General features: G+C 40.9%; 1 protein-coding gene across 1 annotated transcript in view; it reads left to right on the top strand.

Annotated features, from left to right (window-relative positions):
* The window catches only part of RPS6KA2 (ribosomal protein S6 kinase A2), a 165,705-nt gene that overhangs the window by 137,099 nt on the left and 16,185 nt on the right, over window positions 1–12,421 (top strand). Inside the window, exon 15 of the mRNA XM_021392310.1 lies at window positions 11,183–11,272. Within this exon, the coding sequence (XP_021247985.1) occupies window positions 11,183–11,272 (90 nt within the window). The remainder of the gene's footprint in view (window positions 1–11,182; window positions 11,273–12,421) is intronic.

A 12,421-nucleotide genomic window follows, 5' to 3' on the forward strand; every position in this document is an offset into this window, starting at 1 on the left:
GAGCCAGAGTAACGTGAGTCAGAGCTACTGCCAGAAAATCCACACAGAAAAACAAAACCTTTCCTAACCCAGAAGCAGCACGTATTTGTCAGAAACATTTCATTCCTTTTGCTTTTGCTGGCCATCTGCAACTAATTGGGGACCATCTTATAGAGATAATTAGAGGTCTAGCAATGCAAAGACGCTCTTTGTTGACATGAGAAAAGCACTTGAACAGATCTATAATTTAACTCTTTTCAGTGTTCAGTGAGATGAGGCACATCACTCACTGAGGGGCTTTTGAAAATCCCCCCAGACACCCGTCTGCAACTTTGGGCACCAGGATACCTTCATAAATCCAGTCACTGAACTTGCAGAAGAGATTTTTCTTCCAAGTCATTTGTAAGAAGGAAATGTTAATAACAAACTCTATGTCTGTTCTAGACCTGCCCTAAACAGAGGCTCCTAAATACAATGTTTAAGAATTGAGACTTAACATGTCTCTACTACTGAAATCATTTCAATATCATGCTGCCAGATTTCCTGCACACTAAGTCTAACCTGAAACTAGTGGAGCAAGCCTGGGTCAGTGCAGGTAGATATAGGTTTAGCAAATCTTTGTATAATATTCTACTGCACATACATACACTGATGCACTTTTGAAATCCTGCTCCTAGTCTTTTTTGCCATCCTATTCCCAAGTGGAAGTATAAAGTTATGAAATACATAAATATTGTTTATTCTTTGGAATGTTTTATAAAATTCTGATATACAAAAGAGAGCTGGGAAAAAGAAGAGTGTTTCTCTTATGATTAATCTCTTATGTTTCAGATTGTTGTGCTCAAATATTGATCATCCTGACTACAGCAGGATGATTTTTAATAAGAAAGGGAACTGGCAGTGTCAATCAGAATTACAAGCATCAAATGGGTACAGATGTAACAGCGAGATCAGAAGGAAAGGAAAATCAGATTAAACTATTTCAATTGCATCACTATCTAGTATCTAGAGAAAGTAAGTCAATTTATTAGAAGATTGATTCTAGAGCAGATGGGAGGCATTTCTGTGGATGGAAAAAAGGCTGCAATGGAAGCCTGTACACATTCTCCAAAAGAGCTCTCTTTTGGAAAACAAAGTAAATGTGAGAGTTTTGGATGAATCCGATTTTTCAAAATCTGCCAGAGATTTGATGCAATTAGTGTATGCTGAAAGTTTTTTGCTTTATTTAAAATCATTGCACTGATTTCAAAATTGGATCCCTACTCCTACTGAAGCTTTCAAGTTGGATTTTCAAGTATTTTTCTTACTGATGCCAGATGAGGTTTGCAGAAGACCTGACTGCATCTCAAGCTTTCTCTATCTAGGCTGATTTCTCCACTCTCCAGGAAAGATTACTGGAAGATAGTAGCCAAAGTAAAAACTGCTGCTGCTATGGCCTTTTCTACCCCCATTATATTATCTGTACCAAACACTGCAGAGGTGTGTGGGACAGGGGCCAGATTCAACAGCTTGAAGGCAACTGCTTTCTTCTCTGGGTCAACCAGAGTCTACCTGGTTAAATCTTACAGATTTTTAGTTCTCCTATGCTGTTGGAGCCAAGGCTAATGACTTGATAAAAGGACGGGTTACACACTTCCCTCTCTCCTGAGGAGGCAAAGCATACAGCAGAAATAGTCCCAAATGACAACTTCAGTTTTGCAGATGCCAGTACTACAGTGGAATTTGGATCTTGAACACATGTGAATTTCATGACTTTTTTTCCTATCTCTGTATGCACTAACAAACTATTTGGCTCCGAATGTTCCCAGCTGTGAGCAAGGCAAGATTTTGCAGCCTGTGTCTACCTCTGGGATGCAAGTTAGGTTATGCTGAAGACCTAGTAAATCCTATAGCTCATATATAATTCTGGTAATTGCTAAGAATTGAAAGTGCATTTATCTCAGCATGTTTTGGTATGGGTAGACTGGGGAGAAGGTGCGATTTAAAGAGCTATAAAAATGCAGTACTAGTGGAGAAGTGATGTCAACAGGCTCTCAATAAACGGAAGTCATTAACTCCTGAGAGCTGTTTTTAGCAGGCCTGTGTAGTTAGACTTGCTATATACCTCTACTTATGTGCTAGTAGCAGTGACAGTCACCAAATGTATGAATTCCAATGTTGTTTCATGTTTTCTTTAAACTTCATTTTCCCCATCCATTGATATTCATGGTCTTGGTTTGCTTGTTTTCAGGTCGTTGGCGTAGGTAGATATGCTTGTTGGAAGGCAGGACATTCCACAGTAATATTTAGTTGGTTCTACAGCAATTTCCTCATAACCTATATTATGGCTATGTCAGGAGTTTAGTGCTAAATGCAGAGAGCATGAATACCAAAAAAAGTGAAGTTAGAGATATTTTGGTATTCATGATTTAAGGTAATCATAGAATCACCAAGGTTGGAAAAGACCTACAAGATCATCCAGTCCAACCATCCACCTGTCACCAATAGTTCTCAATAAACCATGTCCCTCAACACAACGTCTAAACATGCCGTGAACACCTCCAGGGTAGATTATGAAAAAACGGGAGAAAATCTGAAAAAACAAGTAGCAGAATATATGCAATAATTGCAAGAGAGTATCCAAGAGAGTTACAAGATATATATGTTTAAAGACAGACAGTGTGATGTGATCAAAGTCTGTAAATATCTGTAAGATAATATAACTGATAGATAAAAACCCGGCTGCTAAAGGCAATGTGATGAATGTTTTGAAGCTAAAAATTTTTCAGGAAAAACGTCTGGTGGTGAGAGCAGTAGGTAAAACACTCTTCAAGTGATGGCCAAGGTGTTCTTCCCCTCACAGGGACAGAAATTGGATCTGACACTAGGGGAGTTGTAGCCTTACAAAATGTGGGGTCAGAATTAGAAGACTATTTCTTACCTTGATAAATTAGGGAGAACAATTATTGTGTTCTTCTATGAAGTTTGGCTTATAAAGCTGGGATTCGTGAAATCCTATTGTTCAGGCACTTCAGCAGAAGATTACTTTCACTGTCTGAAGGATACTTAAGCTGGTAGCGTGGCAACAGACTCAATAGGATATAGAGTATCATGTGGGAGATACAGATTTCGGAGACCATTTAGGCATAAATGTCTGTGTTGCTTTGGATTTGCACAGGGAGGGCATTTTTCCAGAGGGGTGCTCATCTGGCGCTTTGCAAAAGAACCATCATGGAAAGCTCCAGACTGCAACTAGAAATTTATAGGAAGAATGCATACAAACAGCATGAGCCAGTGTCCTTGTGATGTGTTGGAGAGAGAAAATTGACTGCAGTAAAATGGATGGAATAGCAAAGAAGTGCAGTGGAGAAAGTTTTCTATGAGGGTCTTGTATCTGCTCTGTGAGTGTATTTTGAAGGCTTTCCTGGTTGTCTCATTCTGAGTAACTTCAGAGGTCCTGGCTGTCATGCAGTATGTTACTGCGTGCACACTCACCATAGCAAGACAACAGAGCATGTTTTATGCTGTTGTCATTTTGTAAGACTCGAATTTAGTCAGATGCCTGCCAAGATTCATTCAGCCTCACTTTTCTGTTGTTTTAATTCAGTGTGCTCAGGTTGCTGCTGGGTACTCTCACTGTAAGTCAGCTCTTCAGAGAAGCAGATCTCAAATAGGCAGGACCCTTCTGATACATCTTCCAAAGGAATGGACCAGCAAAGAGTGTGGGGCTGCACTTGAAAGGCTTAGAGGAGGGCAGGGCAGAGAGCCAGGAGCACCCTGAGCGCTTTTACAAGCAGTGAACTTGTTTGTAGCAGCAAGAGCCGTTCCTGGATGGTGACAACTGGCTAAACGGGACCAAGGTGTTGTGTAAGTCTCAACAAACAAGCAGAGGAGGCAGATAGAAATATAGAAATGTGGGCAGACCAGCTCTTAAATTCTGCTTCAGGGGAAGTCTGAGATGTACAATGGCTGTACATCCTCTCTGGTATAAGGACATTACAGCCTCCTTCCCATTTGGTCACAAATTCTCTCCTTGACATTGCTGAGCTTCTCAAAAATATGAGACGAAGCTGTTTTTCAGTGCTAACTGGACCTTTTCTGAGACGTAGGGCCAGGCAGCAGCTTTCCTACAGCTTAGCAGTATCATGTTTCTCGTCTCTAGTTTGCTTGCCAAACATCTAAACATTTTGGACAGTGTTTGGTCCTTTGTGGCTCTTTGTCTGTTTTGGGGCCATTTAAACTGTTTCTTGCATTTGTCTTCTGTACTGATGTAATAATCTTCCCCTTTTGTAATATCCAAATATGGTACAGTTGTTTTCACCCCTGAAGCATTTTGTAAGAGAAGGTGGGAGTAGCACTGCAGTCTGAAAACTCATCAGTCTGATCCACAGATGTGTGCCAGGGCTGTGCAGAGTAGGTTAGAACATCGCAGAGCCTTTCACACTCAGCCATTCTGCCTCTAAAATGGCAGGCTTCTCCCTAAAATGAGTTTTCTCCTTCACGGGTGCCATTGAAACAAATTTTGTTTGTGTTTGTTTTCCTTAGAAAATGTGTGCAACTGTATAGGCTGTAATTAATAAGTACTAAAGTTGCAGTTGACAGCTTGGGAGTGCTAAGTCAGCAATGGGCATGCTCTGCCTGCAGAAAGCTTAAAGCCTCACCTACACATCTTGATCTGATGGCCAGAGCTTATTTCAGAAAAGCAATGTTAATTAGGCCTGTTTCTTTTAATTTGCATTTCACTATTTTTCTAAAAGATTTAAGCATGGGTGGGGGAAGTGGAACTCTGGAGCTAATCAAAACGAATAGCACAGCAAATAGTCCCTCAGAAACTATTAGGCTTGGAATAGCTCTCCTTGGAGACATGTTAAATGTAAAATTATACCATGGCCTTTTAAATAATGTTAGCCTTTCTGCAGTGATTTTCATCCAGCTTTAGTAATTCAACATCAAAAAAGGGATCAAATTAAAACAGATGCTTGGCATGAAGAAGACTTATTTTTAGAAGGAAATATTACTGAAATTGAAACCTGTACATTTTCCAGCTCACAAAACTGCAGAACTCTATCTCCATGACACTTTTTTTGAAATTAATACTGCAGATGAAACTGTCAGTTTAAAACGTTTGCATTGTTATACCACCTTTCTGGAGAAAAAGATGAGTATCCCGTCCATGGTCAGTTCCACTCACTAGTGGCGCCTTGAGTTTCAGATATGGCATTCAGCACATAGATATGGTGTAGAAACACTGTGCTCATCCCTCCACCGAGGGGAAAAAAAAAAAAAAAAAAAAGGGATTCCTAGAGGGAGCATTGCATCACACCATCACTCTGTTATATGAATCTCTTAAATATGATTAACCCATACTTACATTGCAGACAGGCTGCAGAGAAAACTTCAAGATAGGCAGTAGAAAATAAAACATCTTTAGAAAGCACACAAAGCCTTCTTTCTCCTCTTTGCTTTTTCCACAAAGTCATCATACATTCCTCAGGCTGATCAAAAGATGCTTTCAGTCATCCTGCTTCCTAAATGCACTGGCAACCTCAGCTGCGGCTGCTCTAGGTATTGCAGTGGTCAGGTCTCTGGCCTGACCTGCTGGACTCTGCCTCTGGAGCCAGGGCAGTAGGCTAGGACTGTGCCCATGGCTCAGCTGCCCCAGTTCACGCTCCTGTGCCTCAGTTTCAGCTGCCAGGGCAGGTCACTTAGGGCACTGAAGAAGAGACAAGCACCGGTCCTGTTTGGGACTGTGGGCAAAAAGGGCAATCCAGGAGAGCTACACGTTATGCCCGTGCAGCACAGTCTCAAAATCTCTTCCACCAAATCCCCACAACCTCTTTTTAACTTGTACCTGTGCTGCAGGTTGTACCTTCAATGCTTCCTGATTATTGTTGATTGTGGTTGATCCCACTGCAAATGGAAGTTTTCCAGTAGAATAAATACATTAAAATAAAATTGGTTTGTTTGTTTTTTTGTTTGTTTGTTTTTTCAGCCCATTGTAGTGGCACTCACAGGCTTAGATCACAGTGGCACATTTAGCTTGATTTTCCCAGGGAGATTGAGGGAGATTGCCCATTTTGATTGACATGATTAGGCAGAAGCTTTATGTCTCGCATTTCTGAAGAGGAAAAAATCAAGCAAGAGCCAAGAAAATGTTTTAATGCAGGTTTGTTCATTAAAGATGTATAAAGTCCTTCTTCCCCAGTGCAGGAAGATTCAAACAGCAGCAAGCAGTTTCCTCGCTCCAACTTACCCTGGCCACAGCCCATCCTTTCTCCTAGAACCAGTATCAGGGCTGTTCCCACCACTTCATCTCATGTTTCTTTTCTGTCTTCATTCTCACTCTACTGTTTTTCTCTTACCTTTTCTTTTATTCATTTTCCAGACAGCAGAGGCTGTTAAATTGTCACCTCCTACCTCTTGCCTTTTTCCAAAATCTCATCTGTAGTGATGGAGATCTTTGTGTAAGGAACAGCCGTTCTCCTCACACAAGGTCATCCAGGTTAATTTCAGCTGTTTAAAAAGGCAATTTGCATTAACAGGGCTAATTCTGCCCAAAGCAGATTAGGGAGTGCTCACACCTACCATTTCTTTGGCAGGGCTAAGAAGGCTATAAATCCCTACTGGTGGGTGGTATCAGACAGCTGAAGACTGTAACATCTGCTAATGGCATAGCTAGCTCCAGAAGAAGAAATTCATCTACCCAGTCAGAGATGCACAAATACCTCCACAAAACTGTAGCCAGCGAGTATAAATATACATTGTCTGTATAGTTGCTGTACCATTTTCAGCAAGGCTTGACCCACCTGCGCAGAACTGTATCGATGCTCTCTTTTGTACTCAGCAGTACACCTGGCAAGGCTGAAGACACACAATACCCATCAGTAAGGAAGAATCAGGTGGGTTTTTTTTACACGCAAAGGACTTGTGGCAGTACTTGTGAAAATTGGCCAGACTTCTTAAATAGGATTTTGAAAATATTCTCTCCTGATCCTTTCTCCCTTGAGAGAAAAAGAGTTTGGTATTATCCCTTGATGGAGCTTGACTCATTTTAAAATATCATGAGGTTTTTTTCCCTAAATTCCACAGAAGAAAATGTAACTTTTCTTTCAACTAATCAGTAAGATAGATAAAGAATGCATTAGCCAAAGAACAACAACAAAAAAATCGCCGTTAGAATAAGCTGAACAAAGGACACTTTTACTTGTGTGGAGCCCATTTTACTCTGAAATTATTTCCTCCAGAGTTAATACAATGTTTCTAGGCTATCTTTGAGTGCCCAATACATACAGAAAAGTCAGTTTCTTATTTGTCTGAAGGACAACAGTAAATCCCTCTACTTCATGGCTCTTTTATTCCAAGGTACAATAGAGCTTCTGTTACATTTTCAGTTAAATTATTTATATGTTATGATGTCTTTCTGAGTTGGTTTTCTTCCCCATACATCTACAGAGTGAAATAGAAAAATAGCAACATTACGTATTACCTCAGGGCTGGAAGAGAGAAAACCTTCCATGAAGTCTGTAACAGAGGGTGTTTGTGTATACGTTCAGTTGAGTTCAAATCACAAGACTTTCCTCAAGGAAGATAAATCCTTGCGCAAGAAGAGTTGCAGGAGGTTCATGGGCCACCACAGAGAGGAACAGGGAAGAGGCTGTCTTCATGCAAGGCACAATATCTCAAAGGAAACACAGAGTGGGCAGACTGGGAAATACTCTTTGTCACCACAAGGAATTTTATGAGTGAAATAGCTTAGCTTTTAATCAGGTAATCAGAAGTGAGTTCAATGGGAGTACAGCAGTGTTTGTATCTATATCCATAGCATTTAATGCTTTTTTTCTTTCTAGCATTGCAGCCTCCAGTGTATAGGTGGAATACAACTCAGAGCTTTTGGCCCTTATTGGAGCAGAGTACCTGCCAAAAGGCTGTTCTGAAAGTGTAGCTCTGGGAGATGTTGTGTCAGATCACATTTGAAGAGCATGGCTACAGCGGATGGGCCTGAAGTGCTACCTATGCTGTGGTCTGGTCCACACAGTCTCCACAGGATGATTCTGTGGCCATAGCTAAAACCTCTCTGTGCATAGGGGTGGACTGACAATAGAACTGGTCTTCAAAAATGAGGGATTAATTAAACTCCGGAGAAGGAGCAAGAGGAAGATCCATTAACAAAGTGGAAAGTGAAGTGGAAAGCAAAGTGCCTGGTTTGCGTCTGTTCTGGTAGTGGTTTGCTGCTAATGGAACCCCATTGGAAAGGTGATTGGGACCAAAGGTCATGTCCCCACCTTGTAGGAGCAGAGCCCTGGGAGCCAGGAGGGGCGGGTGAGCACAGCCTCGGTTTGTTCCCAGGGGGAAGCCCAGCACCTGCTAGACTTTGTGGTGCATCCTTCACCTTCTCTGGCAATCAGAAAGTCTGACTCAAGTCACTGTAAATATTCCTTCATTTTCTTGGCACTGATCCATAGATGTGCACGTGGATGAACACGGAAAGCTGTAGAAGAGGTGTTCACAAGGATTTCAGACCCTCTCAAGCCTGTGCCCCTCAGTGCTGACTGTGGCTCTAAGGGGCCACATTTGTCCTGCCCTTGAGCACACTCACATTGAAGCTCCTTCATATAACCATCTGGGTAAATGAGAGTGGTCATTACCAAGAAGACAGGATCAATGACAGGATCATTTTTAATGTAATGAGTAGTCTGAGCAACACTGGAGTGAGAGTGTCACATGCCTCATTTCCTTGGCTGGTGGCACCCAATGTTCTCGTATTACGTGAATGTCATATAAGTGAAGTGCATGTGTCATTTGAGTGACATCATTCCATTCCCACTAAAGCCTTCCCCTTTCTAGCCAGTCCTAAAATGGTGGAGTGGTGGCAATCATCCTGACTGTGTGGTGTCACAGGGCTGCAGAGAGGCAGCTGAGGGTCTGCTCCATGGGGGCTCTACAGTGGTTGGCTGGGTGCTCTGGGCAGCTCCTCCATATAGTCACAGCATCGCAGCTTGTGCACATAGTGGAGTAAAAGTTCTGTGTATTCAGCAGGACTGTTTTGAGATGAATATTTATAAAGCATGTTGGGAATTAGAAGCATTACATATTGTCTGCTGCTGTTGCTACTAAATCACTAGCAGACTGCTTCAGGTTATGTTGTTTTGAGTTTTATTTCAATAGCTAGGACTATTTTTGGTTTGGATTTTTTTTAGGCGATATATATATAGTTATATTCCTGCATTATTAATAGCTGGTTAAAATTTTCCACAGCTCTGGATACTTGCTGCAGCATCATGGTGGTAGCAGCACTTCCCACAGTAGCAGTAATATTTGCTGTTCTGCTGGTTTGTAGGAGGCAGGTAGATCTTAACGAGCACACATTTATGTAACTCCATTAATTTGACAAGGGGTATATTAGTTTGCTCCAGCCAAGAAAGTGGTCCTGAGTATCTTTTTATATGTTAGTTATTGGTTGAGTGGGGCACATTCAGCCACTGTTGTTTTATTTATGAGGGATTTCATTGGCTTTTTGAGAATGTCTGTACTGAATTAGGAGAACAGCATTATTCTAAGGAGAAGTCTAGTAGGATTTTCTGTACTCCACTGTTGTTGATTTTTTACCTTCATTTATTCAAACATGGACAACTGCTGCTTCCTTGCATCAGGTCCCTGTTGCACTTGAACTTGCCACACTGCTGTTCAGTCAGAATCAAATCATTCATATGGCTTCAGATGCATACTGCAGCCAAGAACAACCACCAATATCATTATTAGTGCAAATGTGTATCAGTCATGAGGAGTACAAAACCTCTGGTGTATGCACTAATATGACTGATGCACTAAATTCCAAATATGTACTTAAATGTATATCACCATAATTAAACCATGAAAATGCATGCAAAAGTAGACAGGCATTTACAAAAGAGGTTTTTAAAAGGACATTTCCCTGCAAACACTATTGCTTTGAATCTGTGCTGAGTTCTTACAGAGAGCTAATCATATTCAAGATTGGAAGCCTTCATATCCAATAATGGAATTGTGAATTTCTGAAAAATGCCACCCATTATTCTCCTGTAAACCTGTTATTCGAATGTATTGTTGCTGTTTTCTAGAAATAAGAAATTCTTACTGAAATACTTTACTCCTAGTGGGTTCCTAGTAGAATTAATTTTTTGCCACTCCCTGTGAAGTTACATTTGAATTCTAAAGTGCAGATATCTTCCTTGGGTTATTTTACAGCTATTTTTTTATTTATTTATTTTGGTTTGTAGTTATCACATCTGCAAAAGAGAATTGCTAATCAGTGCTTTTGACTGGGCAAATGAGTGAGAATTTTCAGCTGGGCTGTGCTCAGTCCTTCCATCCCCCAGCTTGTACTGATAGTAGGGGTTGCCATGAGCCAGATACTGTCCTCGTGCTTGGCTTTGTTGAACCTCATGAGGTTCTCCTGATCCCACTGCTTAAGCCTGTCTAGGCCTCTCTGAACAGCATCCCATCCCTCAAGTGTGTCAACCGCACTACACAGCTTGGTGTCATCCGCAAATTTGCTGAAGGTATATTCAATCCCACTGCTGAAATCATTAATTAAAATGTTAAAGAGCATCAGTCCCAGTACTGATACCTTAGGGACACCACTCGTCACTGATCTCCATCCAGACATTGAGCCAATGACCTCTACTTTTTGGATGCACTCTTGCAACCAGATCTTCATCCATCAAGCAGTCCAGCTGTCAAATCCGTATCTTTCCAATTTGGAGAGAAGGGTGTTGTGGGGGACCACGTCAAAGGCTTTACTGAAGTGACAGATGACATTAGTGGCTCCTCCCTTGTCCATTCAGGCAGTTATGCTATCATAGAAGGCCACTAGGTTGGTCAGGCAGGACTTGCCCTTGGTGAAGCCGTGCTGATTATCTTGCTTCACTGCCCTGTCTTCCGTGTGCCTTAGCACAGGAGGGTCTGTTCTATGATCTTCCCTGGCACAAAGGTGAGGCTTGAAAGTTGGTAGTTCCTTGCGTCATCCTTGCTACCCTTCTTAAAAATATGTGTGACATTGTCTTTTTTCCAGTCATCAGGGGCTTCACCTGACCGTCATGACTTTTCAAATATCGTTTTCATACGTTTGAGCTGGCCTTTACTAGAATACTGATTAATAGAAGAGTTTTAGATATTAATTTAAGCTTTGTTTTGTTCTTAATGCTACCAGCTGGTATCTTACCACCCAGTGCTTCATTTATTCCAGATAATTGACAAGAGCAAGAGAGACCCCTCTGAAGAAATAGAGATTCTCTTGCGATATGGACAGCATCCAAACATCATTACTCTTAAAGATGTGAGTACTCATTGAGCACTACAGTTTTAAATGATTTTCTCTTTATGATCAAGCTTGCCTTCTGTCTGGAAAATTCTCTACTTTATGCTTGGTACTAAAACAAGACATATTGAAATCAAGGAAAAAAAAACCATGGCTTTAACAAATTATTGGCTAACAACTGGAAAAACTAGTCAAGGTATACACTCTCCAAGTCCTGTCTAATCAGCTGTGGATAAAATCAAAGGTGCACCATGCTGGAGAACAAAAAATACACCTGGTTTTGCAGTACTTTCCAGAAGCGAGATCTCATCTAGGATGGTCTGCACTGTGACAGATTCAGAGTTTAAAGAAAAAGATCCTGCTTGTGTTGCTGGCCAATAACACAATATGGTTCAGACTTTACAGAAGTCTATACAGATTTTCTGATCACATACCCCAAGAAAAGTCTCAACTTATTCCTAAATATGAGAGTATCTTAAAATTGTGCAAAAGAGAAATTATATTCCTTTCCAAATGCATCTGGCATTGATGACTGTAACATTGTCTATTATTGCAATCTAGATAAAGGATTATGACATGAAAATGGACATCTTCCAATTTAGACAAAGAAATGTCTTTTCCTCCTTGCAATTGACATTGAGAATAAGTACATGTTACAGCTCATGCCAATATACTCACCAGAATTGCAAATAAAGACTCTGTGACATCATTGGAAGCAGGTCTTGGCCAACAGTATAATACAGTTCATTTAACTGATCATGAGTCAAAGGGAAATATTGATATTTAAAATGGCAAATGTTACCCTGTAAAACGGGAAAGAGAACATTACGGGGAAGGAGGCTTGGGTGAGAGCCAGGAGACGTTTCAGGCTGTGTGAAGTTGTGCTGCTTTTAGCAGTTTAGTCTATTCTCCTGACATGATAGCAGATCTGGAAAACTGAGTTTCTGCATGGACGAATCAGCACATTGCTACAAACACGAGAAAAAAGGGATGATGAAGTCCTGTTATAAAGTTGTCTTTTCTGATGTTAAGCATAATAAGCACATTTCTGACACAATAGCTGATATTTTCATCTTCCAGCATCTTACAATCAATCCAATAGGGTGATTAAAGGGCCTACCTTCAACAAGTTAGGTGAATCATAGAATCATAGAATCAGTTAGGTTG

This window comes from Numida meleagris, chromosome 3, assembly GCF_002078875.1.
Source record: "Numida meleagris isolate 19003 breed g44 Domestic line chromosome 3, NumMel1.0, whole genome shotgun sequence".
Classification (NCBI taxonomy): Eukaryota; Metazoa; Chordata; class Aves; order Galliformes; family Numididae; genus Numida; species Numida meleagris.